The following is a 27,855-nucleotide window of genomic DNA, read 5'->3' as shown; positions in this document are numbered from 1 at the left end:
TCTTCTGTTGTAGTTTATAACTGGTGTATGTACTTTGCATAAATTTAACTTTTATTTCCAGAAAAATTCATTGAACTGTCTTATCTTATCTTATTGAAGAATAGAAGTACATAATTGAAGCCATTGCACGCCTTTAAAAGCCGGTGACCTAATGTAAAGATTACTCACATTTTTTTGTGCTAAATCATAGTTTAGTGCTCGCTGTGTTTAGACACTTCATCAGACTCAAGTATCTAAAGACATTTGCCTGCTAACGAATTTGCAATATTTTAAACCTCAAGTCGAAAACAAGGTCAAACATTACAAATATATTTTGATTAATTAATTCACTAGCGTTTCATGATTTCCGAATGTTTCCTTTCATCTAATGTTTGTTTGAATATGGATATACGACCACTATTTTCAACATGAAAGAATCTTTGTGTCCTTTAATGAATACGCTTGGCGTACGGTCGATGGATTTGTTTACTTTTAAAAGTGTCTTGTTCATTTTTCTCTTAGAGGGGAAGTCGACGGAAACTAGACACAAGGCTTGTTATAAAGTATAAAAGATCTCACGATCAATCTATCATTTATGTGAAATTTTTCTTTATGAAATAGATCATACTTTCATGTGTTCTATACGAATGTAAGTGTCGAGAATGACTTGGACCTTCTTGCTTCCATTACATGATTGAAACGTTTTCACTTTTTACAAGCCATAGTTAGCTCGTTCCCTTTGTAACCCGAAAAGTTAAATGATGACGTAATTTTTGTGATTGAGAGTGAACAGCAGCTGGCGAGTGTAGAAAATTCAATGAAGAATGATAGTTTCATTTTTTTAAACGTATACTTGCCCGTTAAACTAACTGTTTCATTTTCTCTAACATAAAGCAAAGTAAATTAATTTCATTAGCATGAACGAGTATGGTTCTGTTATTTGTTTTATTTTTTTCTTTTTAAGAGACGAAATAAATCTGTCTTGATACGAGCAAAATCAATTCAAGTAATTAACTGACGAAAACCCATTTCAAGGTATGTCATGTTTTGTATTGTGTCCTTCATCTGTTTCTCACGGATGTTTGTACAGTAAGTAATAAAAGCAAAATTCATTTTGTTAAGTTTAGTTTGAGTGATGCAACAATGTAATGTAGTGTATTTATTTATAAGCATAAAATATTTACAATTCTTAAAATGTTGCTTTCCCCGATACATATTACCTTTGCGATTACACTTTGTTTTCACACAATCATTTTATATACTATAATTAATAATACTAGTTAATTTTGAGCAAAATATTGTGGTTATATTATTCATGGTGTATCATGTTCATATATGTGTCTTCCGTAGTATTAAATTGTATTAATTTATATTGACGCTCAGCGCGTATCAATTTATATTGTCTCAGCTCAGCGCGTTAGGGTCAAATGGCTGTATCTGAATGTGAACAACTTAAATAACCTACCCTAAGCAGTTAAATGCAGTTATAGTTCTTCTTCAATTCATCCCTAACATTCAATAACATTATTTATGTTATGAAAAAGTGATGCAATTATCCATTATATGTGCATAGATAATTCATTATTAAAGAAGTTTGAATTCTTTGGAACAATGAGTTGTCCATTAGTTTCACCCTTCATTTAATGCATGTATCATTAATTAATGATACATCCTTTATAAAACAACACTGAGTGAAACATCTGTTCACGGTTTTTTTGTAGTCTTGCCAAAATAAGCGAATATTGTTCATGATTGTACATGAACATTATTGAAAACTACTTTAAAAATATGAATTTCACGCGCATGTCTTCCGAGTTCTTTAAATTTTGAATGGATAGAACTATAGTAATGCTGGAATATATTGAAGAGAGCATTTGCAAGATATGCTTGCAACATGTGCTGATTATATCCTTAATGAGTGAATTAGGACAATAAAGATAATCAAACCTGACCCTCACGCGACTTATAAAGGAGGATTAAAGAATAAAGTAGACTAGAGATGTCGTGGCTTTAGAGTTTTAGATTGCACATAAATCATAAAGTTCGCTTGGTGTTATTTCGAAAATCTCTTTTCGGCTCAAACGGTTCACCTAAACCAATGCTCGAGCCTCCGTTTTGTTTCCATCATAGCCGTGACTGCTACGCTTACAGGATCGTCTGGATAAATCCATTTGCCCCGTGCGCATGCTTGAGCCTGTTCGCGAGTCTTCACTAGATCGTCGACGTTTCAGATACCACGAAGAAATGCGTACGAAGACGAATCGAAATCCTGTGCGGAATTCGTACGACATGAAACTGAAGAGAATTGGATTCACATTGGTGCTAAATATTGCTGCGAGCACGGAGTAGTTCTTGATGGCTGGTAGATGCTAGAAAAGATGTGATAAAAGGATGAAGGTAAAAGTGGGATAATAGGAGATATCAATGGATAAATCAAACAGGTTTTAATGGCTGGTTACCTTAGGATTTCTCCATTTTTTATTAGTGCCCCTTTCTACAAATTCTATAATATTCCATGGAGACCAGCATACAAAGAAAGAAATCACGATGACGATAACAAGCAGGGACATTCGTTTCCTCGCTTTATACTGTTTCCGTTGGGTATCATTCTTGTCCGTGAGGATACCGAGCGGCTGCTTACGAAGAGTTATTGATATGAGAACGTACATGAAGGCCATGAGAGTTGCAGGGATGAAATACAGTGTCGTGTACACAAACATGTAGTAACTGCGAGATGCAATGGTACTCGACCAATTTTGATAACACATCGCATAGGTCGGAGATCTTTGCTTATACGTCATCACGGAGAGGAATGGGGCTGATATTAAGAAACTAAGTACCCATGTGCCAAGAATCAATGCCACGGTGCGTTTAGGATTAGCTCGGAAAGATAATGGATACCTCGTCGCCAGGAAACGCTCCACCGTTATGAGGATGAGATTCATGATGGAGAAAGTGTAGAAGGAACGAAAGATGAAGTAATATACACGACAAAATATCTCACCATATTTCCAGTTGTAGTTATCCAACAGCATGGATACGTGGAAAGGTGCCAATACAGCAAAGAGCAGATCGGAAAAAGCAAGATTTGCGAGCAAGTAATAGATTGTCGATCTCATGTTAGGATTGAGTATTATTGTTGCTATCACGAGACAATTACCAACAATACCAAAGACATCTATCATGGCAAAATTACTTTGTAAAGATCTATTGTGCCTTCAAAATGGTCGGCATACCCGATGAGTGGAAACGTTTGGTTCCTTAAAGAGCCATTAACCAATACTCGTTGTTCACCAAGGAGAGATGATGAATTATCAGAATTATTTGCCATCGCTGTTGACGTTAACACGTAGCTTTGATCTGAAATATTCATCACCGAAAGAAGCGTAAAGTTCTTTTTAATTTCAAATGTTTGACTGAGAATGTTAATGCGGCGAGACTTTCTTTGATTAATGGGATTTTGCAGAATATCTTGTTAATCCTTCACCAGTGGTGGAATACCTGTAATAGATGTTGCAAGTTTTAGACCTAATCAGTTCCGTCTTTGGGACACTATGTTAGTTATCTTTTTAAATATTTTTTGTATGGCTCAAGTCAGAGTATGCGTTTCATGGCACAGTCTTTGCGAGTGTTAAAAATTTTCGAAGATTTTCTCAGTTAAAATATAATCACCTCGAAAATTATATATGCACAATTCATCAAACCACACAGGCTTTATATCAAATACCGCTACTTGATCGTCTATACCTCAAAAGACAGCGAGAGCATCATAATACATCTTTGCTCTTATCTATTGTCTAAGTAGCTATCTATTCAGGTTTTTTCACGGGTTTCCCTCAATTCGTCGCTTAAAAATACTCGCCAGCTGCACAAAGTAACCTAAAAAACAAAAGCGAGAAAATCAAGAGAAGAATTGGTTTCTGTTTTTAGCTATAGAAGCGTAAAGCTGTCGTTGAATCACGATTGTATGTGAAAAAACACAATTCCTGTAGGTGCTAATTTTCTTAGCTAATTTCTAACTGTGATGATTCATTTCATAGTTTCAATCCTAAAGATGAATTAGACAATTCACACTTTTTTTACTCGCCTCCTCGTTTGCGGAGACTTTAGTATTGAAACACTCTAGATAAGAACGTGGCACGAACTTCTTTTTTTATCTTTGTCAAACGAATAGCCAAAGTTATGCCATAAATAGGTAATATTGCGATGTTTTCATCGTTTACTTTCGACACAATGAATTGTATACAAACTTAGCTGCTAACAAATACGTCTGCATGCTAAGTTCTACATATGTTGCGTATATGCTTAGTAATATTATACTTATACGTATGCAAATAGTGTTGAGCACTAGTGCCATAACTTTGTGCTTTTTATTAGCAACAATTTGTGGACGCTTCGTAAGACAATATTTACATGCGCGTGCAGGTGGATTTATGTTGAAACTTTTCTATTATATCAACAAAGACATATTCCGCTCGCATAATATTTGCCTACGCAAAGTGACATTGGTATTTTTGGTACTTTATGTACTTAGTATGTGTTATAGATCGGATGAGGATGCGCAGAACTATTCAAAACACTTTTGCGACGATTAGTTCATTTAGTAAAGAAAAAATCATTTGAATTTTGTGTTACCTTTGGCGATGTATTCTTCTGATGTCTGTCAAGGCGAATATTAGCTGTAAATTCAGGAACTGGAATTAAAGTATAAAGTTTAGCAAATACCAGACACCAAATTTTATTTGAATAATCTCTTGAAAGGATTTTCACAAGACTTTGTGCTTATGCATCCAACGCTTTCTGTATCCTAATGATTTGAATGCGCTAGCAAGGGCAGTTATAAAACATGATACCATGTTAAATAATTCACAACGATCCGCTGTTTTGATTGGTTTAGGTTAAGTAATTCCCAAGGTAATGTTGGTAATCAGTAGAAGCACAGCTGACAAACGAACGCTTTATTGCTCTACTTTTCAAAGTCATTTTTCTCACATTATGCGTAAACTATATTGCTTGTCTTAATTTGCCATCAAAAATGCTTCGTAATATGTCTGTAGCTTACACGAACATCGTCCAGATCATATGATGCTCAAATCTCATTCACTCACGCAGAAATCAATGCTTTTGTATCAACATGTGTTTTACCCTCCACTCCATAAATAGCGACTATCCTTATTACAATTACTGCAAAATTATATAAACATTATCCTAAAAGTACGTTGAAGGCGTGCCTAACAAGTACTGCCGAGTTTGCTATATAATTTTACTTGTATATCATTGCCAATATGATTTATCTCTAAAATGATTTCGTTTCAATGTGCGTGTCCAGGCGATAAGAAAATGCCCAAATGATATCTTGCTTGCACAATAAAACATACATTTCCTTTCGCTTTTGGACACGCGTGTGTCAAATAAAGGACTGACAACAGGATTGTTGTTGTGAAGTTGCACAATTTTTTCGTGGTTTTTAATTGGTTAACTCTTTGCAAACTCACATCAAGATCAATATTAAAATTAGAGGGTGACACTAATTACAAACAACGCATTTTTCTCAGTAGTCCTTAGATTATAAAATATAAACCACACAAAACAAACCTGAATAGCTGTAATCTACTTCCGCACAATCTAATTAATCTATAACTTTTAATAGTTAAGAAGTTCTTTAGAGAAATTTTTAGACGTTATAAGGGTGCATGAATCGAACCGTGTTGTTCCCAGAGTATTACATAGTTTTATTTGCTGAATAAGAAAAAAATGAACTCCAATGAATTGATTCTCCGTCTCTGAAAAGCGATAAAGTGATGTTTAATTATACATGAGAAAGCATGTTTCATGTGTGCGTGGTTGTTCACGAAAGCAAACAATTGTTTTATACATGTCTTGCTAATTTTTTTGTTATGATTTACGACACAAGATTATTTCCTATGTCTGAGCTACTTGTTGATAGATATAACCCTAACACATCATGTTCACATGCTTATTGCAGATCAAATTACCTCAGTTCAAATCACGATAAACGCGCATTCAACCTTACTCATCTTTTGTAGACTAAAGACGCTTCTTATTGGAAAATTTCTTGTATATATTTAACTTGCCTGTATAAGGATTCCCTCAATATGATCATAAATATTGAAAGCAACTTTTGATTAATCTTGAAATACTATGTTCAATATATGTACGTAGTATTTTGTTTGCATAAATGTCAATTAAAATACCTTGCAGTTATAATGATTTAAGAAGCTTTGAATATTAATCATTAAAGCGAAAATAACTCGTAGTATGCTCGTACTGATTGATTTAGGCCACCCTGTTTGGCCCCTTTTGTGCGAAAGATCTTTCTCGAAATAAATGTTCTTGCCATGCAGCAATTTTGTATTATTACTCCACAAAGCTTAATTTTCACATAACTTCGTAACATTTTTTTATTTTTTTTGCCTTACTCGAGGCATTAATCTCAGAAGTTTAATTTCACTTAATTTTATAAGACGTTTTTAAGATTTTTTCGAAATTATTGAGATGAAACACTTTTGTTGCATATGATAACCTGTTATTACGTGACTAAGCACACTTATGTAAGAATGACATATTGTTTCTTTATACATATACATAAGGTAAAAATACATATTCAAATTCTGGAAATGCAGCTCAAAAAAAGTTGGCATGTCCTCAACGTTTGAGTAGCACACCCTTAGTAATCTATGAAGAAATTTAGCAAACATTTTGCTTAAGTGCAATTATTACAGAGGGTTAATGCCTTACTTTAGGAAGGGAGAGGCATATTAGCTTACGTAGAGCAGCAATTCTAGAGTATTCTGCTGCATTGTATAGAGATTCGGTCAGTGCTGTAAAAAAATGTGTTGTAATAAGAATATTGTGTTTGGTATAAAAGTGTTATGATAGAGTATAACGATTGATAATAAGTAGTCTAACAACGTTACTAAACTTTGTATTTTTGAGTGAATATGAATTTTAGTCTTATTTTTTAAACAATGTAGTAACTTCATGCAAAACTTCTCAGCAATGTTTCTGACAAACGATTAAAATTTCATAGAATATATAGGGCTCCCAGCCCGGTATGTAAGTCGTGCGTACAGTTGTATCATAAAAATCTTTGAAAAAATCAAAAATGAATTATGCAGTACGAAGTTTTCAGTATTATCTCGTTTCAAAACATTCGATATCTCATTATTGATTAATTCTTAGTTTTTATAATTAGCATCCTTTACCGAAACAAACATAGTTTCATGAAAACGTTGTGAATCGCCAATTTGCCAATCAATTACTGATTAACAAGGTCACTTGTTCTACTGTATCTTTGTTGTTATTGGATAGATATCACTTAGTTTTCCAGAAGACAGTGTAAATAGTATCATATTTTATGTAGTTTATTATTTTGTTTGCTTCTCATCATTCTTGGAGGATTTATTTCTCAGAAAATATTTTAAATGTTCCTTTATATAGATACTTGTTTTAGTCATTTTCTAATTGATAGCTATAAGAATACTTTGAACTATGAACAGTATGCAGCAGGCCGTAAAATAATCTACTATAAATTGAGTAGAGTCGATTTTTTTATGCTAGTCATATAGCTATAAACAATTATATAATTAAATTAAACATGCAGAGTGTTGACGATTTTGGAAAAATCAAAACACAATTTCATTATTGTCAAAGTGCATGTGTCAATCGTTTTGTTTGGGCTTTTCCAAGGTCTGCAGTCAGTATATCTATATAAATAATATCATATCTCTAATCTCTTACATTTTCTTGCATTTATATCTCGCAATAAATCACATTAAGGTAGACTGTTTTTCTATTTGGTTGCTATAGTTTTTGAAAAATTTCCCCAATAAAAAAAGCATGCATCAAGACATATCACATAGATTAGATAAGAATCTTCCAATAACAATGGTTGCAATTTGTGCGGTTTTTCATGATGCTTATCTTTAAGATAACATCTCTTGTATTTTATGTTGTAAAATCGTCTCAGGTGTCCAGTGCCATATTTTATACCACAAAAAGTTTTCCCGAGATGACGTCGTTATTTAAACCGGCGTTAATCACTGATATGTACGAGGTATGTATATATATTAGACTGGATAATGCATCTGTTGTGAACATTGAAGTTAAAAGTTGGCTCATTAGCATACGTTTTGTCGGTCTTACTTTCCTATATTTGGCGATTTAAATGCTTTACAGGTCTTTCTTTCCATTTGATTGAATTTCTTTCTGTATTAGTTGTGTGTTAATGCAAAAGGCAACGTTAATAAACGTTATTGTAAAGCAAATGTGTAAATATATGAATGAGCCGACTTTGATATCTTCTGTTTGAGGAGTACTCGATCATTTCCGTATGTTAAGAATTGAAAAAACTATCATTGGAAAGCTAAAGAGCTCCTCTATTATGTTAGATAATGATATAAGTGTAAAACACAATATCAAATGCACGATAGCATATAAAAATTATACTCATGAATAACACTCAAACTTTTCATACATGTTATAGTATATCATCATTGCGTACATTTTTTATTTGCTCGACAAAATTTATCTAAATAAAAAGTTAAATATTTTATATCTCACATTATATTGCAGACACATATGAATTAATTATAGTTACGAATATATACATATTTAATAGGCATGCGTAAAATCGTTCTCCATGTGGAAATGTTGTTCGCCTGCGAACAAAACAGAAATAGATAGGAGTTGGCAGATTTTTCACAAGGCAAAATTCTCCGCTCATCAACATAATATATAAGTTATTCTGTTTTTCTTTTGTTTCTTCGTGAACCAATTTGCCTGATGAAGAGCGAGCTTAAAATAGAGGATCACGCATGCTCGTTTACTTTTATGCCCTCTATATTTTATAGTATATATATACGGTCTGTTGTAGTTATATATTCGCTTATACTTCATTACCTTTCTATTTTTCTAAAAGCTGTGTAAAGGGTATAATGATCTACAGCTATGGCAAAGACTTACATCTATTCATTATATTTGTCCAGTGAGAAATCGAGGATGAAAATCTGATTGATTTACACGTTATCTTTTGGAAAATTGCTCTGCTCTATTCTAATATATAGAAAGTTTATGCATAATGTTTTCCATGAGATTTCATGTACTTCAATTTTAAATTAAGAGATCCATGCTCTCTCTTTGGTTTTTTTGTCGGCTTTTTATGTGGTTCGTTAATGATTTGGCATATACCGCTTGTGGAATCTTTCTTCACACAGTCGATGTATTTTTCGATGTATTTTCTCAAAAAGGATAATGGCGCGTTTCCTTGCGATAAAAGCTGGTAATGAAAGTCTTTGAGGCTGAATTTTTCTCCCAGTTCTTGCTTTGTTTTCTCTCTTAGTTCCATGATGGTGAGTCGTCCAATCATATACGACGCAGCTTGACCAGGACAACTTTGATATCTCGTAACTTCTTTGACTGCAAAGTCACTGTCATCCCAGGCCATTTCTTTCAGTAACTTCAAAGCTTCATCCCTGTTTAATTGGACGTAAATGTTGATGAAAACCATAATATAAAAAGAACTAGTATGCAATGAGTGGAAGACAGATAAACCTGAATGGTTCGATTGTGTGACAGGGGTAGAGCACTGCGTTTTATTTGACAGCTACTACATGGTCACTGCATTTAGAGTTGACAAATGCAATAATTATGAGGTTAAACCTAGGCTCTCATTTCAACACAAGTGTAAAAAGAAACCTAGAGGAGATGGACAGAGACATTTCTGGCTACAGAAAGCTAAGGACGAAACTTCGTTGAAGACCAAGCAGATCTTAATGAAACAGCCTAATATCACACATGACAAAGTACAATGATAATAAATGCTTCTTAATAATGGAAATACAAGATGAGTTCAACGTAATGATGCTCCTCAAGTCTTAGATGGCTACTTGACGATTCCGATAACCTTCTGGTGCTAATACCTTTTCATTCCTCTGCTGTGTAATCCGGTGTCGATGATTAATCTTAAAGCTCGCCATATCTAGAAGTATTATGACAGTTATTATTATGTAAATGATTCTGCATTGTTTATAAACAGTTCCTTCTTTTAGTTGTTCATGGATATTATAAAGCTCGTCAAGTGCAAGAAAATCAAAACTTTGTGTCAGTTGAACAGCTGTTTTTACTTAATAATGGACTAACCTGCCACTTAAACATGCCGTATTTCTGTAGCGGATTATCCTTGTACAAGTCTGTATCATCCGACATGATTGGATTTTCACTATAAAGAGCCCAGCCTTCTGTGAATGCAGAATATGAACCGTCGCTTTGCTCGTCTAACCACGACGTCAATCCTTTACAACTGCCTTGGAAATACTCGAGCATTCCTATATGGAAAATATTAGTAAAGCATTTGATTTCTATGGAAACTTTACGAATGTTTAGAAAAACGGAGAACTTGTAATGATGACGCACAAAGGCGGAAGGCTGTGCCAACTCTCCCATCTAATTTTATGTGCTTGTGATTAAAAGAGTATGGCACGCATGACCGGAAAAACGTTTATGAAATGATAAGTCGGCTGGACTTATGTTTATCTCTAAAATTTATTTCGTGAAATGAACTCAGGAAGTAAACAAATGTTATTATGATGGTGCAATAATTAAAAGTCTAATACAACATCACGGTTTGCGTAAAATAACCTTGTATCTGGGAGTGATGTCCAGGTCTGGTTTCGTGTGCCACGATTGACCATTCTTGGTATTTTGGTCCGTAACGTTCCAAGAAAAATGGCAAAGAAAATTCGGTTGGAAAACTGCATTTCTCGTCGCTTTCTTGGAAGAACATTGTTCCTTGTGATGGATTGAAATGAGTATTGATCTCAATTGGACAATTTGGTAGCGTTGTGCGTTCTCCTACAAAAGCGTAATGATTTTTACGATAAAGCGATATGCGTTATGGATGTCTTGTTAAAATTTTCGGGGAGGGGGGAGGAAATCTTCCCAGCTTCTTTGGTAACTGAATTTGACTGAGAAGACGTTTACGGACACTTAGTTATCATTCGATGTTAAAACAAACGATGTTTATAAAGTTATCAGAAGTGTATAAAAATCTGAATAAAAGCAAGGCTTGCTTTATGTATTCCTCATAATTGAAACGCCATCGAAGAAAGATTGAACATGAAAAACTGATGTTTCTCCATGAATGTCTACGTTTCACAGAGAAGTTTTTCTTTCCCGCTACCTAAGAGGCTTTTTTCAAAATGGTGCCTTGGAGAAAAATTTGTGATCTATTTTCTCTATTTTGTGTTGATATGTAGCTACCTGTTATGTGAAATGCATAAATGAATTGTGGGTGCATTAGCGCCATTATTTCTCTGCATGATGCCATCCACTTTTTCAGGAATTTATATCGTACAGGACAGTACTTTTTTGCGGAGTCTATGTCAACACAAGTTTTATAGGCCTTTGCATTTGATTCGTTCTCTGGAAACTTCTGGTCGTTGTGCCATTGACTGTCATCATTGAGGATCTTCTTCAGGTTGATCACGGCTGTGGAGGTATTGCTGGTATTTGTTACCAGCTTTGCAGTACTCTCGATCTAAAATGGTGGAGTACTTCTTCCTCAAATTTATTCATTTTAATAAATCATAATATCTCATGCATGCGCCTCGACTAATCGATACCTTTTCTTCCCCGGTTTTATTTTTCAATTTGTTTGTTAGTTTTTACTGTATCATTGTAGATTTACCTCTTTGTAGAATGCGCTCTGTAGCTGCTTTCCTTTGTTGAAAATTTCTTCAGCACTAGCATTTTCAGTTGTGTAGAAAGAGAGAATTCGTTTATAGCTTTTCCTTCCATCGAGATATTCTCCTGTTGGCAACACTTTAGTTGTTTTCCTCTTCGTAGGTTTGCCATTCAAATAGACGTAGTCCAGAGGCAAACTTGCCAGGCCGCTGGACACACTACTTGGGACGCAATGCCGCACATGCTTGTATTCCAGAAAGTTTAAAAGATCCAGCACTGGTTTGCCAAATCCTTGCGAAAAGAAAATGAATCGCTGCTTTGTTAGGTTAGTGCTTTTACACATTTCAAACATCTTGCTTTAAACATACCTTCAACTAGTGCTTCCTTTATGGATGTCAAGGCTGTCTTCTTGTGATTTTTTATCCATAACTGCAAGTCACTCGCCGGAACGTAATCGAGAAATTCCGACTTTTGAAAAGGTTCCGTGTACCATTCATCGAGACATTTTTCTGGCTTGTTTGTCTTTGCAAGTTCTTTAAATACTTCTTTTAAAGCATCCACTCCGGCTTTACAGTCTTCTATTGATCTGACCATTCCAGCTTTTACTCCAAGTTGTATGTTTGTTCTGTCAAGAAAAGAAAACGTTTTATGAATATGCTAGTATCACATGAGTTGGGTATATCATTCTTATGTTATAATTCTTTAGGTCATTGTTACCATGTTTTTATTAATAAAAACTGCGTTTGTGTCAATTTTTCCTATGCGCATGCGCGTTACGTTCGTCCCGCATTTATTATTAACGAAAATATGTATAAGTAATATTTGCCTGCCGTTGGGCAGGTAACGTCCTTATCGGGGTCGAGCGTTGGTTCCGTGATCGAAAAGTGAGAGCTGCGTTGCTGGCACCCTAACTACAACACATGATCACCAACAACTAACATTTGTTCGGTGAAATTTTTGGAATATTGAAAACTTCCCTATGGAAGTTTTCCACATTTAGAAAGTTTCTACATTTAGAAGATTTCCACATTAGCGGTTTGTTAATGAATGTTGGCCTTATCATTATTTATAAAAGAATGAATTGGCTTCTTACCTGTACTGATTTATGCTGTTCTTATGTTTCATTATCATTGCTATGATATCTTCCAAGTCCTTGTAGGATGCAGGGCTTTTTAGTTGGCCGTAGGCATATAGTTGAATATTTATGCGACATATAGGTAGACGACAGAACAAATTTGGTCCCATCATCCATTCGCCGTTATAATAATGATCCTGAACTGTGCCAAAATTGTGCTGAAGGTAGTGCTTTAGCTGCAGCGAACAAAAATAATAAGATTAATGACCCAAATTTTCAATACAACGGGTGCATGTTGTTGATCGTCTAGGCTTGTGCAATCCTGAGTAAATTTGTTAGTGTTGGTGCTGACTGATTCAGCGTCAAGATCTCAACCCTGAAACTGATTACCGCAAACGCCAACAGTTTTCAGTTCTCAGGACAGTACAAATCTGGATGATGAACATTTACAAACATGTGACGATGCTCACGGGCTCAAGCCTATGATTTCATTACAAATGTTCGAACTAGCCATTAAAAATTTTGAAAAGTCTTTCACCTGTTCAAAAGTCCTTAGTTCTCTTGGTGTTAACTCGTCGATGTTTATAATTTTTTTCTTCAATTCAAGCAAAAGTCCATGCGATTGGTCAGTAATTTTCTTTAATTTATGAGGATGCGGGTCGTATGGACGGTATCTGTAAAGAAATTTGGCACTTAAATGATAGCTATGCGCCACATATTTTTGTGCTTATCGCATATCTGTGTGTTTCAATCCATAGTAAACTGTGAAACATGGAGTATGTCAAGGTATTTTGCCTTTGCATTTTTCAAATTATCACAGAAATTTCTCCGCTTCTTCCATGTACAGAATTTTTGAGTATCATATTTACCTGTAGTCCAGGCGGAAAAGCGTGCATAGAGGATACATGAAATGTTCAAGAAGTCAACTCTGTTGCTACCATCATCTTCTGGTATTATGTATCAAGGCAGATATATGCATGCTTTATGTGCTGATAAACTAAGGAATTTTTTGGGTTTCTTGAACGGAAATATTGTTAAAAAGGGAAAAAATAAAGTAAGCTGTCATTATTAACCATGCACTTGTGTGACGAATTCCTGTACGATAATTTCATCTACGCCTGTCATTCAGAGTAACGAGAAAATTTCCTAACATTATTTTTTATTCGTTCATATGCAGCCAACTATTTTATATTGCTTTTTACGAACGATAAAACACAATGGTGAAGTGTGAATTTTGGTCCATGCTAAGATTTGCATGAAGTCCATGCCAAAACTGCGTAATTTTTTTTTATTCAACGGTATTTTAGATTGGAATTCACATTAAACACATATGCTAGCACATTCTTCTCTTGTATGGTGCGGCTTTTATAACTGCACAACGGTATTCTTGATACTTGATCTCTTTATGAATGTGAAAATGTTTGATAAAACCTTGACAGAGTATGATAAAATATTTTCATTTTAATATCTAAATATGTATGTCAGGACGATCTCCTGAATTTATAAAAACATCAATTGTTTCATTTTATGTTTCGTACTTTTGTAATACTCTCTGCTAATAATCTTATTTTGTAAACAGTCTGATATTTCCTTGCCAATCCTACGTAAATTCCTTCCTGCATGGTAGCAGGCATTCATATGCAAATAGTTTCCTGTGAAATTTTATGATACAATGTACGAAGGTCAGCCACAAGAGTTGCGAGCTTTTGTATACGACATGCTGTTTACAAGTGCTTAAACCATTCTAAGTACTTGTTGTTACTATTGCCTGTGGCAGTAATTGCATTTGTTATTTTCTATTTCATACTTTATTGAAAATTTTACTGTTCTTTATTTCACTTGGCATATGAAATAAATGAATTCATTTTTATGTTTATGTACCTGCATGTACATGTTTATGTATACATACGCAATGTTATTTAATTCCTCAAAAAATTTTATGAGAGGCAAAAAAAAATTTCCTGGCACCGGCTTTCCTAAAGCCTTAATCCCTCCACCCACATCTTTTGAAGGGCCCAATACAAACAAAGACAAACCTAAAAAACTTCTTCAATTAATAAATTGATGTTAAAGAACCTTTGTTTTCTAGATTGGTTCTAAGTAACGTTTTAGAGTTTGGTAAATTTGCTAACGGTAGCTACTTGATTGATTCACTGCTTAATTGCTTCTGTACGTGTCGCAATTACGTAAAGGTTTCAGTTCGTAGTGAAACCAATTTCTGAGATAAGATACCGAGCTATTGAAAAACCACATTTTATCATACGCATGAATTTACTTAGTAAAATTTCAATGTCATTATATTGAATGAAGCCAAGTTTTCATCTATCATACGTTACACACCTGATCCTGATTTACATCGGTAATGTGACAATGACATAGATAGCTTGCACTTAAGTCACATTAAATATGGATACAAATATAACAAACTACTTAAAACTATTGGCTTTCAAGTTTTTGTGCTCTCCAAAAGTAAATCGCCGCGATGTCTATCGCGTTTTTTATAGCTGAGATATCCCTAGTTCGTGCGTGATTTTTTATGAAACGAATTTGCGTCTGTTTTTGCCTATTAGCCTAGTAAGTAAAATAGTTTGCATCGATGATCATTCTTTACGTATGTCCATAATACATAGCGCGCAATATGAATATCTAAAAATTTGACATGTTGTAATTTAGAATGTTATGATGCTCTCTGGTTTCATGATCGTGGAGTGCCTTTTCACTTCGTTCTTCTCTTATCTTTTGAGTGTGAAGGTAAGAAGTTTTATGTCATGAAGCTGATTTGTTGTGCGCGTGCGCGGTATATATATGTGAGAACATGAACATTTTAAAAGAAGTTGAACTTTTACGCAAAACGAGCGCTCGTTCTTTTTGACATTCGTGGCTTTAAGTTCCGGCGATAATGAGCCATCAGTTGAGACAGGAATTTATCCAATTAGGACATTTTTTCGATAAACTTTTTGTCGTAGCTAGTAATCAATATAGATCAAGATCGTAATCGCTATGCAATATTCTTCTCTCGGTATACTTATCGTAGATTGATGTCAAAAATTGCGATAACCATCAAAAATGTCCGCTAATTACGTTCGCATGTTGAAATTAAAACCTTCCCTCCTTTCACTAAAAATATCATTATTTAGTGGAAGGATATTTCTTCATCGTAAATTCCATCTAGAAAATTGCTAAAATGTTCATTGTCTACCTGGAAATTCGATGTTTAAAGTTTTTTTCAATGCTACTACATTCGGTGGTATTGAAAGAAAAAACCAGTAGCTACAGTTTTATCCTCAGTAGTCGAAACATATATACTAAACATATTTAATTATGCTTCGTGTACTATTATGCTACATGGACGTCTCTATCACTTGATCGTAAATGCTCAAATGTTTTAAATAGTTTGTCGCTGTAGTTATTTTAAGCTGAGTGGTTGAAACATTTATACATATGCTAAACATATGTTGTTATGCTTCGAGTGTTACTTACCATTGTGCTGCATGGATGTACCTATCACTTGATCATAAATGTACGAAATGGTTTAAATGGTTTGCCGCTGTAGTTATTTTTAACGCAAATTTTAGTATTACTTTTAAAAGCCATCAGATTAGCATCAGTATTGGATGGCTTTCCTAAATGGGAGAACAACATGTTACCATGAGAGAATAACATGTTGTTGAACATGTAAACAGCTTTGCTTCGTCAAATCACTTAAGCTGATTTGCAACAGCCTGTTTGAAAATATTGTTAGTAAAAGCTTTTTGTGATCTATGACGACATTATAGCTCGATGTCGGTCAGTAATGAATAGGACTCACGCTGATAGTGGTAATTAGCGGACCCTTAAATAACGACTCTATGTTCTTGTAGCAATCCAAGTTTTCTACGTGAGATGCAATTAAAAATGTCCGCGACGTATAATATATGAAGCACAAAATACATAATCTTTTTCAAACAGAGCCGTTAAAGTGTCTGATGTGCGTTATTGCGTTCATTATTGTAGTATGGCTGGTTTGACCGTTTGGGGAGAAATTGGTGCAAAGTAATTTGTGACTTATCTGTAACAGCAATAGAATTTCTTATGGTAACATATAAGAGCTGGCGATTAGATGCTTATGCTTTCTTTTCATAGTGAAAACGAACAAACAAACATACTATAGGTACTGTGATACTGCAAACATTGTAGGTTGTCGGCTTTTCCTTAAGTATTACAAAATGTGGTGTGAAAATTTCAGTTGAATCCACAGTATTTTTGCCATTTTCCTAAATGGACAATTGGTTCTTCTGCCATACAAATTTTGGTTGAAGCAGAAATTTATACACTCACGCAAATCATCAAATTTTGCAGCAAATTGTACTTAACTATATGCACTACATGTAATATCTAATATTATTTAGTTAATGACGTTATTCGGTTAATTGGGAAACCGTCATCCGCCTTTGATAAGACTGTTGAAAAATTTTCAAATATTAATTCCTCTCACCTTTTAAGCATATTTATTCGCAACTCTTCTTCAGAAGCTTGATTATCCCATGCGAACATATCGGGATGAAGCTTGTAATAGGTTTTATGAATTTTCTCAAGGAACTCTGGCAGTTTGACTCGTTTGGCTTCGATGGAATACTCGCACAACGAATCTGACGTTGAGGTGCAAGTTGTCGGCTTTCCCAAATCTTTATTTAACTTCATCGCGTACATTCCTAATATCACGCAAATTATCCCGCCAAGCAAGACGAGCATTCCGCCCATAAGATAAAGCTTTCTTCGACTTGATCGCTCATTTTGTCGTCGGGCTTTTCTTGTTATTACAACCGTGTTTTGCACCCCTCTCATTTCGTCCTTTTGTTGAGCCATTTAGTATTTTCACGATTAAGATTTGTTGTACGTTTTCAGACTTTTCAAATTTAATTTTTTCCTCCTTTCAAAGACTTAACACCTTCTAGGTTACTGTTCTGCAAGAACCTCTCGAGATGCGCGCTTCATGCTAATGTGCAGTTGTGTAAATGTGCCACCTTATATACTCATTGACCGTAGTTTCTTCGCCACCTTTCGTGAAGTAACGTCCATGGTTCGTCCATGGAAAACTCAGATAAATATCTTACAGTCCGCATCATCTTTTTTGACGGTAAACATATGTTATGCAGTATAAAGCTTATCAGCATGCAGAAACCTTATGACAGCAATTTGATTCGTCTAATTTGAGGATGTCATTTGCAACTGATGCGTACGTATAACGTTGAGACAAAAAACGTGTACAATTTGGCAGTGTTTCACTTGAACGTAGGAATGTCTTCTCCTTGTTTTTCTTTATTGCTTGAGGAAGCTTTTCCACTTGAAAGCAAGTGGCCGACTAGGTTATCGTTTATCTCAAATTGCTGCCATCCCCAAAAACATCCTTCGTTATGGCTCTCATCTATGAGGTTATTTGTCTAACAATGACGTAATTGTTTCTCCCAATATGATGTTGATATGTTTCCAGATAAAGCACTTTGACGCTTGCACAGAAAATCCATTTGTTATTGCAACTTTTATAAGAGATTAGTTTTCGATATATAAAAGCATTACCTTTTTTTTTGAGGATTACTCTGTAATTTTTTACTTTCATTTAAAATGAACTAGATTGCCAAGGGCGCAATCGGAAAACTAAGGGTTTCTACGTAATGGGACAGACTTATGCAGTGCCATTATTTAATACAAAAACTCACAATTTCGCAAGGCCGACTTTTTTGTCATCTACCAGTTTTTGGACCAACGTTTTGTAATTAATTCACAAAAGCTAGGAGATATCATCCCACCAGCCCCACCCTTTAACTTCTTCCTAATATACATCCCTGAAAACTTTTCTATGCAGTCGTTAGTAAATGTATGTACGAAAAGATAAAATAACTTTTTGAAGATGTCATTCCATTGGAGTGGTTCATTGCTGTTCATGTTTATGGGATAGTTGTAGCAGTGGGCCTCACTTCTTGCTGAAATTCTTAGCGCGCAAAATATTCATAAAATTTGGCAGAAAAAGACGGCTGAGTGCAATATGTTGTTATCTTGTTATTTTTTCACATTGGTTGTAATTCTTGTCTGTGCAGCATATGTGCTGCAATGTCATTTTTTTTATAATTATACATCTGTGTAATTAAACAGCAATTTTTCCTTTTGTGGTCAAATGAAGTAACCTTTTATTCTAACCAAAGTATTTAATCATTTTTGATCGAAAACTCTGCGATTGAAAACTCTATGATTTGGCGTTTTTGGGCGATCACAGTATTTCAGTCCTCCACTCAGAATCATTGTTTTGAAACTTGTAGTTCTTTGGTAATTCAAAGTGTCCGATTTCTGGACCAGATTGGGAAAAAGTGGGCGAAGAACTTTCCTGTCTTTTCTAAAGTGGCTTTATTGACACTTCAATATTGTTATCTTGCATTATTCTCACTGTATCATATCTATATCTCTGTGCGAAAACAGTTATTGACGGTTGTGGTAAATGCGATTCTCTAGAATTTAAACGGAATCGATTTTTTTGTTTTCCAAAAGAATGGGGAAGAACGCCTTTTGCGTACTTTGATAAGACCAGCAATTTGTCGTATTTCAACATAGGTGTAATGTTTCCATGTCAAAAGCTTGTTGACCCTCCATTTTTGCCAGAAAATTAACAAAAAAGCTTCTTGTTTGGTTTTGGTCATGGATGACGATTTCTCAGCTATTTTCATCTCACTTTTGCCTATGAAATAATCATTCACCACTTGAAGTCTCTTTTCCATTCTCCGGCACGTTGTTTTTCAGTGGATGAAGTGTAATTTAAATTGACTGACAAGCCTTTAGATATATATCTTGATATCAGAGATCAAGTGAACTCCTCCCTTTGATATGAATGTTCAATTTTCTGCCACCAATTACTCATGATCACTCATGATGGATGGTACATAGACATTGCGGTGCTCTCACAGTGCTTCTAATTTAATTTGTCTCTTTACTGAAGTATGCATATCTTTGTACTTTTTCATCTACTGTACATGTACTTGTGAGAACGTTACGTATATTTTCTCGTTAAATTTGACGCCATTTCTTTATAGAGTTTTCAAGTATTTTCTCATTTAAACTCAGAGCTACAACTTTGATCCTGATGACTATAGTACATGAGAAATCTTTACCTTAAAATTATCATATTTATACATTATCCTTTTCATCAGCGACGTATGTGAATAGCTTCCTGTAAACAACACCTAAAACGTAATGGGAAATGTGCATATTTTCATTTTTTGGCACAGGCAAGATCACGAACATTCAGAAGCATTATATAGTTGCATTCCAACTTTTAAGAAAAATCGAAGAGTTGAAGTCTGGAAAGTTTTACAATTTTAACGGAACTAGAAGCAATGATGTTAAACATTTTCTTCCAGAGCCCTTTCCTTCTTCTCTCGAGTATTACTGATCATCGTATAAATAAAACACATGAACTACTTTGAATCAATTAAAATGACTCAGCATTGAATGATGAAGATCACCAGAAATAAAATGATTGAAATACAGAACATACATATACCGGGCTTAACAAGTACCATATTAACAATTTCCTTATTATATGAATTATTTATATTTGACATCACTTGATACTATTCTAACTCACTTAAGACGCGTTTTTTTCATGGTACACGATTAATTTCAATTTGATATTTGTTCAGTTTAAATAAAGTTTATAGTATTGTATATGAATTTTGTTAAATTTGACTTTTTTCCCTATTATGATAATGAATTTTGGCGAAAAAGCACAGCTTTCAGTGCACAGATTATCTGTAAGCGTGATGCGCAATTTGATAGCCATTTAATAAAATGACGTTCCTCGAATTGACGTTTCACTAGTTCTATTTTACGCTTTTGAAGCCGATTTTCGATTGACCGGAGATATTGAATATTGCAGTAGTCCAACTTTGTCATTCTCGGACGTGTCTTTCTTACTGTATAACTCTTTTCTATGTGGTACGATCAATGTTTTCCACTACGCGTGACGTACGTTGAAGACGAATCACGTGGGTTTTGCTCAGCATTCGTCGTCTGTGCATACGTCATCAGCAGACTTCTGTTATCCATTTTTCCCGTATTAGATGACTGTTGGGTATGTGTGCATTCATCGAGAGCACGGTCCTCTGTTGGCAAACAAGCACTTGGACTTTCGCAAGTTTTTCCAGCGTCTTCGACTTCTTGAGCTTGATATGTCCTGGTCGTCTGACGCTGATGATGGAGTAAAGATTCTAGAATGGCCAACCTAGATAAAAAAGGTTTCAGATTGTGTCACGTGACCTAGCTCAATCTCAATCTATTTAACGAAAGAATGCTAAACCGCTTTGTTGCCAAACCATTGACTTTTACCTTTCAATCAATGCTTTCATGTCTAATTCCAACTCCTTTTCTCTGTCGATCTTTCTTGGTTCGTTCGACTGAGAATATTGATCTAACGGCAACGAGTATCTCCACGTTATTTTGTCTGGGTCTCTCTTTTTTCTGTTTGGTCTTCTCGGAAATGTACCATTTTCTGGAGACTTTTCCAACAGACTAAAGGAACATATACATTTTGAATGCCTTTAAAATAGCTACTTTCTGTCATGGTACACGAGAAAAGAAAGCATATTTATAATGGACGAACTGAACAGACATTAAACTTATCTGTCATCAGTTAAAGCATATACTGAATTACGCTGTCATGATCTGAGCAAAAGTTACTCTATTTCACAGCATATTAAAGGCACGAGGAATCAAAATTTTAAATGCAACAATATTTCATATTCGGTTTGTTTTCAGTAAAACCGTCGTCCTAATTCTATGAATATGCTGGAGATTACGACTGGCAACTCATTTATCTATTATACAAATGCTTACCTTATACCACCAGTATCGGCTGCCTGTTGCGCATGCGCTCTGGATACTGCTGTTTGATCACAATTGAGACTTGAGATGCTATGACTTGGCAGCGTGGGTCGTTTCCTGTTTTCCGACGGTTTAAATATAATGATGTACACCTTAGGAACAAACAGACACGCCAGAAGTATGGTGGCAATGAGGGATATACTGAGACATCTTATGCAAGACTTAAGCATGACGTCCGTCTGTACCAAATACACAGTGATGAATGCAAGCCATAGCACGCATGTGCAGTACATGGCAAACGCTATGTACTTTGCCTCGTTGAAGTTCATTGGACTCCTGCGTGTTTTGAACGCGTAATATGTGCACACAATTATCAAGACGAAGTTGTAGATTTGCGAAAGCAGAAAATCCTTGTCAGAGATGTCGCACATCAGCACAAGATCAGAGTCTGAAAGATAAAGTGTCTTTTCCTTTGGTAAACGCAACAAGAAGAACGCGGATAGAAGCATGATTTGAACGGCTACGAGAGCGAACGAGAAACATATTTGAGATTGCGGATGAATAAATAGTGGACGCTTGGTCAGATTGCGGCGGTTAAAATTCTCGATATTCGGTTTGTTTTCACAATAACCGCAGCGTAACATATGGTAAACGGTAAGCTGTCAAGAATGAATTCCACCACACACACATAAGGTGATGGTTTCATGAGGTTAACCACCAGTATTGCATAGCAGAAGAATAGTCCCGTCAGTAATAGATATGATAACTCTCGACCCGATGCTTTCACCAATGGTGTCTGATTGTGTTTAACAAAAACCACAATAATGCCTAAAACGGACAAGAAACCCAGAGTGGAAACAACTAGAGGAGGAAGCACCAAGTATAATTCGACGAAATCTATATTTAATGTGAAGTGACGTGAAGGCAAGCTGATGCATCGCTGTCTTTTGCTGTCTGGCCAAAAGCCGCGTGCGCATGATTTGCAAAAGGTTTTGTTGAAGGCATATTTATTTCCAGTGCATACTGTACACCCCAACAACAAGAAGGCTTTCCCTCAATTCTTATTTGAACCTCATTCCTTTGCATTTTTGCCACAAGAGGACTTTTTCAATCTTCCAAAGATGTTTTCCATTATTTTCTTCAGGGTCAGGATATTATTCTCCCATTTTCCTATGAGCATGTTGGCGTAATCACGTGATCCGTTTTTATCATAGCAGTAAATAAAATATTTCGCATCTCTAACATCTCCATCTTTGTTAAAGATAATATCCCTACCATTGATGCTTGGAAATGCGTTTGTCTTTAAAGCATTTAACACTTCTTCACCCGAGGATTCTTTCAATTTGTCGCAGATAGTTGGAAAGTTTTTGCATTTTCTTTTGCTTATTTTATCCAACGCTTGGGCAAATGCGTAAACCGCGTCGATCGTGCGCTGTACTCCTTCCTCAATGGTTACATTTGCAGATCGCAGTGTGTCGTCTGCAGTACAAAGTCGTTTGGTACTTCTGCGCGACAATGGTCTGCAACCCAAAGTTTTCATAAAATATTTTGTAAACCACGGGTTTGCGTCGTTTCTAATTGGTACACGATTGTAGAAGTATTCGCGAAAACCCGCAGACAGGGAGGACTGCGGGCGCAATGTAATAAGTCCACGAATGTGTGGTCGAAGTTCTTTGGGCCAATTCACAGTAACGAAAGCGTCCGAACCAATCCATTGGAATTCTCTGATAGCATTTTCTTTGTGTGCTGCTCGAAAAATATACTCTATCATCATTTTCTTACTGCAAAGTACAATCACGACGCGTGCTTCTTTTTCTTGGATTAGTTTTTGAATAATTCTCGCATAAGTCAAATTGTCGGCTCGAAGAGGAACCTTTTTCGCATTGCAATACATATACCTGAGGATGAAACACAATGCAAGAATTGTTAGCTGGAAAAAAATAGTGTGAACTATTACAGAGCTTTAAAAGGAAACATACTCCAAAGAAAAGAACTGTTGAAGTCTTAACTCCATCTTGAAGGAAATATTTGAGAAAACAGAGATAAGATATTTTTTCAAATAGTAATATTTCGATAGTCTTTTCTTTGTTTTCTTAAATATTGAAAAGATGATGGGTCTTTTCTTCTAAGTATGTTTCTTTTTATACTTTATAAAATTGTTTGGTGGCAATGCATTACAGAGGCTTTGGCAGCGGCAATCTGGACGTGCTTGCAGTACTGCTAACTGTCTTCAACAACTTGTCAAAAGATCTATGGAATTGGTCAATTGACTATCCAATATTACACAAGAACAGTCGAAATGAAAAGAATTGACACCTGCTTTCGTTAGTAGTTGCTAAAAGAAGTCAATTTTCCTCCAAGTAGAAGTTCATGTTTCGAAAACCTTCCTCAAAATAATATCATATTATTCACATTAGCTATGCGAATCGTTCAGCTTGGATGCGTTCATGTGCTTAGTTGGATTATTCGAGTTTGAACTTTTCTCACAAACTTTATTTAGGAAACCTTCTTCACGGTTGTCGCCTGTGTACACCTGTGTACACAGGTTTTTGCAACTCTGTCGACAGTATGATTACCAGTGTTTTGCTTACCCTTTTGTTTTGCTTCCATACTCAATCCCTCCATCCCTTGAGACCGTAGTTGTCCTCACTGTACACAACTGACACGTAGCTCCATCCGTAGCGAAGAAGTAGGTCAACTATGGCACGAACTTGAAAGATATCCGATGGCACCGTCCTCAGAAAATATTTATACTTGGTCTTATCGCTAAGTTCAGGACTTGTGGAGTCGTAGCTGATCTGTGGTATTTTGAAAAGACGAAACAAATGAGCCACCTGTACTGAAATGGAGCTGTACAGCGGTCCTACAACGCCCATCACTTGTCTCCCACCGTATGTCATTTCATCTTGCATATGGCATTTATGATCAATGACAAATTTCTCGACAGTGAGATCCAATGCAGTTGTTTCACTCGAACACGTATCAAATGCGCTCACACCAAGGGTTATACCCGGTAGTATACTCTCGTTTTTATTTATCTGTTTTACTGCGTACAGCATAGCCTCAAGTCTTTGGATACCCAACACTCCGTTTAAACTTACGCATTCCCCTTTTTCGTTCATCGAATGTATTGGGAACATACCTCCAAGTGTAATGTTTCCCGGCATGTGAACAAAAGCCGTATTGACGAGAGCAGCGAAAATAACCCAATGCAGTAATGCAAAGATAAATAAGATATTCTTGAATGCCGAGAAGAATTTTCTCATCTCTCTTGTGGCTAAAAGAAATGGTAATTGTATTAGGAATATTTTGAATTTAAAGAATAAACTAAAATCTCGAGACTTTCGCTGTCATTTATTTTGAAAAGAAAACCTAATTCCGTGGAAATTGCATTAATAATAAATAAAGTTGACAACTAAAACTGCTATAGCATATTGGATACTGTTTACTCATTCAGACGACTGACAAAAATGTATATCCATTATTTGACAGATGTTCCGGAGTTTTACAAGCTCGTGGAAAGCCATCTGTTTTAATGTAAGGTATAGAATACATCAGGAGACACTCTTGAGCATGGCAGGCCGAAAGCGCTCCATCTTTTAGAAGAGTTAAAAGTTGTAAATTTTTTTGTGCATACCACTACTTAATCTAAGCCGAGCCTAGCTCAACCGTCTACGTTTACTTTAAATGCCCTGAAGTATTGAAGAAAATACCCAGAGTCAGGTGCGAACTTTCCCACACGCAGAGTTAGGTGCGATCTTGCCCACACGCCTCCACTTTCCTTGAATATTCCAAAATGATCTATTCTGTTCTTGTATAGAATTGACAATAAATATTAGAATAAGAAACATGCGAACTCTGCATGATTCGCGCGATACTAAAGAATGTTTTGGCAATTACTGCCAACTGCGTCATGCATGTGATATCCTTACAGACAGTTTCAGCGCAAGAGTAGCTTTTTTGATCATGATGATATTTTGACATGATATGATTTTTTAAAACTCCACGCTAAGTACACTTTGTGTGTTACACGTGAATCTGTTGCTGCTACTTTGGAGATTCATACGACTATTTATCATGCGATGTTCTAACACTAGACTATTTTCTTTGCCGAGGGGTTTCTCTCAAAAATGGGATATAAATGGTAATGTGTGATAAATTCTCAGGATTTAGTTGCTCACACTGGTCTCGTTCGTGGTTATCAGTAAGAAAGGAAAATTTATATTACTTTGCACATTGCTGCAAAATCGTTGTCCTCCCTAATTAAATTCACCTTGTCGACTTGTTGACAACCAACTGTACGTATGTGGAGTAACATAACGAAAATTCTATAGAAACATGCTCAAACAGCTCCAGTTCAATCAACATCAAACATGACGTAAAATTCCATTTCCGTATTATGTTTACCATGTCGATTCACGTATTCTTATAAAACTAGTATAAATTTGTCCTGAGATGAAAATATATTTATGTTATATGAATATATTGTATTTCAATTGCTCTTTTCAGCCATCGTGCATTTTTATATTTCACAGCTTTTTGATTACATATCACAAGATTTCAACGGGAATTCTCAACAAAAATATTGTATTTTCTCTACCATTTGGCATTTATATCTTTAAAGAATCTTACGGAACAGTTGTTGATTCATTTATATGCGCAATGCTGCCGATAAATTCATTTATGCGTGAATACAAGACAGTACACATGTAAGCACGCAGATTATTACATTCCCTTATGTCAACTCATCTTCGAAGTTAAAAATTCACTGCATTTTTTATCGAAATGCCTTTATATATAATTCAAAAAATTTACGTCGTCAATAACATTTGTAAAGTAATTAAAACGAGTGACTAAAAACACAAAATGAATTTGTAAAGGACGGACATGAGGTGACAATATCAAAATGTAACACTATACCATGCATATCACATTTGTTTAACAAGGTATATCATCAATATAATCTATAATAGCTACTGATCGGAAAACTAAATGCTTTCATTTAAAGTCATATATTGAAACACGATGGTTTCATATGAATAATAGTTGGCTACATACCTGCGTATATAGAGCGAACGACTCTTTAATCTTATGTTGCGGTTTTCTATCAAAGATTGCACGATTTTGTGTCGTTCAGATTAGAGTTAATCCGTGACGCGAATCAATAAAATGTGTTTTGATGCACAGCAATGCAGCTCAAGGATCGCGAGTAATTTTCCATTGACGCAGACTATCGTTTAACGTAGTAAAAACTCTCTCTGTCTCTCGTACAGAAGGAACAATTGAACACGAGTTTATATATGAAAGGCTTTGCGGTCAAATTGAATTTTGCTCGCAGGTGTTCTTTCGCTTGTGTTTGTGCGGCATTGTCATTTAAATGTCCACAAAATTGTACACACTTGAAACGAGCAGTGTAAGTGAAACAATCAAATATCGGACGATGCGCGCTACCTAAAACAACAAATTAAAACGTGGGTTTGCGCGCACGAAAAATATACGATCCTCAGTTTTCTTTTCGAAAAATTACAGATTTCTTAGAGCTCTTCAAGCTGATTTCCCAAAGCGTACGATTCCATTCTTGTTGCAAGTAGCGTCGTTGGCATTGTCCAAAAATGCCAAGGTCTACGAATGATTACGATGATGTAATAATACTAATAAAGATTAGTGGACATGTGGTCTTACAATAACTTAATCTAATACAAGTGTGAGATAAACTTACATGTGCATTTGAGTAAATGAATTGATGCGAACTACCTCATTATACAAGGCAATTTATGAAAAGTACTTGTAAGAAAAAGCGTTTTCCTTAAACTATACATGTTTTAAATAGTGCTTCTCACCTTGCGTCACGTGGGGAGCTCATCTTGAAAGTAGATGTATTATGCAGCTGACAGCCCGACACCAATATTTTACACTTTTTGATAGATTGCCTATTCATGCTTCAAAATAGAAGTTCGCTTCCTTGTAACCGTAGGCTATATTCAAAACATGTTGTTCTCTCTATACTGTTGAATCAGTTAGATATTGTAAGAGCACGTGTTATTTTAAGGAAATTATTGCACACAGATATGATAACATCTCTCCGGGAACGATATTCTTTCCTTATACATTTATTTCATGATGGCATAATCATGGCGCTGTGCTAATCTTTTTTAAATAAGCAATTTATTGTCTCCAATTTGATTGATAATTTTGATTCCGATAGTTATGTTTAGTTGGAAGTGCTTTTCAGCCAGGGATCGCACAGCAGG

General features: G+C 35.4%; 3 protein-coding genes, 1 long non-coding RNA gene and 1 other non-coding gene across 5 annotated transcripts; 1 reads left to right on the top strand and 4 right to left on the bottom strand.

Moving 5' to 3' along the window:
- Positions 1-1,101: 1,101 nt before the first annotated feature.
- On the bottom strand, positions 1,102-4,784 carry LOC124451243 (neuropeptide Y receptor type 1-like). The gene is made up of 4 exons (XM_047001874.1): positions 4,615-4,784; positions 3,727-3,858; positions 2,439-3,480; positions 1,102-2,348 (listed from the first exon to the last, which is right to left on the bottom strand). The coding sequence occupies exons 3-4, from the start codon at positions 3,162-3,164 to the stop codon at positions 2,070-2,072; spliced, it is 1,005 nt and encodes a 334-aa protein (XP_046857830.1). The 5' UTR covers positions 3,165-3,480; positions 3,727-3,858; positions 4,615-4,784; the 3' UTR covers positions 1,102-2,069.
- LOC124451251 lies at positions 1,102-7,500 on the bottom strand. The gene is made up of 3 exons (XR_006950392.1): positions 7,491-7,500; positions 4,248-4,249; positions 1,102-1,445 (listed from the first exon to the last, which is right to left on the bottom strand). It is a non-coding gene; the product is annotated as an uncharacterized LOC124451251 (long non-coding RNA).
- Positions 7,501-8,417: 917 nt separating this feature from the next.
- Positions 8,418-17,970, bottom strand: LOC124451350. The gene is made up of 10 exons (XM_047001959.1): positions 17,232-17,970; positions 13,296-13,431; positions 12,776-12,993; positions 12,051-12,307; positions 11,687-11,973; positions 11,260-11,536; positions 10,639-10,851; positions 10,141-10,325; positions 9,921-9,979; positions 8,418-9,473 (listed from the first exon to the last, which is right to left on the bottom strand). The coding sequence occupies exons 1-10, from the start codon at positions 17,600-17,602 to the stop codon at positions 9,071-9,073; spliced, it is 2,406 nt and encodes an 801-aa protein (XP_046857915.1). The 5' UTR covers positions 17,603-17,970; the 3' UTR covers positions 8,418-9,070.
- LOC124452314 lies at positions 12,525-12,647 on the top strand. Its single transcript, XR_006950757.1, has one exon. It is a non-coding gene; the product is annotated as a U4atac minor spliceosomal RNA (small nuclear RNA).
- A 2,259-nt stretch (positions 17,971-20,229) lies between the features above and the next one.
- LOC124451351 (metabotropic glutamate receptor 3-like) lies at positions 20,230-27,206 on the bottom strand. The gene is given in 9 exon segments (XM_047001960.1): positions 20,230-21,005; positions 21,110-21,292; positions 21,617-22,205; positions 22,208-22,636; positions 22,639-22,678; positions 22,680-23,502; positions 24,196-24,209; positions 24,211-24,881; positions 26,663-27,206. Coding segments are annotated over 8 exon segments (2,919 nt in total). The 5' UTR covers positions 24,772-24,881; positions 26,663-27,206; the 3' UTR covers positions 20,230-20,725.
- Positions 27,207-27,855: the final 649 nt, after the last annotated feature.

This window comes from Xenia sp. Carnegie-2017, unplaced genomic scaffold (genome assembly GCF_021976095.1).
Source record: "Xenia sp. Carnegie-2017 unplaced genomic scaffold, XeniaSp_v1 HiC_scaffold_24, whole genome shotgun sequence".
Classification (NCBI taxonomy): Eukaryota; Metazoa; Cnidaria; class Anthozoa; order Malacalcyonacea; family Xeniidae; genus Xenia; species Xenia sp. Carnegie-2017.
The sequence above is the reverse complement of the archived record's forward strand: the minus strand, read 5'-3'. Positions and strand labels throughout refer to the sequence as shown.

Excerpts from the sequence above, each read along its gene's own strand:
- LOC124451243 (XM_047001874.1), bottom strand. The coding sequence starts at position 3,164 with ATGATAGATGTCTTTGGTATTGTTGGTAATTGTCTCGTGATAGCAACA. Across the intron at positions 2,349-2,438 it reads AAAAATGGAGAAATCCTAAG|CATCTACCAGCCATCAAGAA; the intron begins GTAACCAGCCAT and ends CATCTTTTCTAG.
- LOC124451350 (XM_047001959.1), bottom strand. The coding sequence starts at position 17,602 with ATGGCTCAACAAAAGGACGAAATGAGAGGGGTGCAAAACACGGTTGTA. Across the intron at positions 11,537-11,686 it reads AGAGCGCATTCTACAAAGAG|ATCGAGAGTACTGCAAAGCT; the intron begins GTAAATCTACAA and ends CCACCATTTTAG. Across the intron at positions 9,474-9,920 it reads CACAGCAGAGGAATGAAAAG|GGATGAAGCTTTGAAGTTAC; the intron begins GTATTAGCACCA and ends CCAATTAAACAG.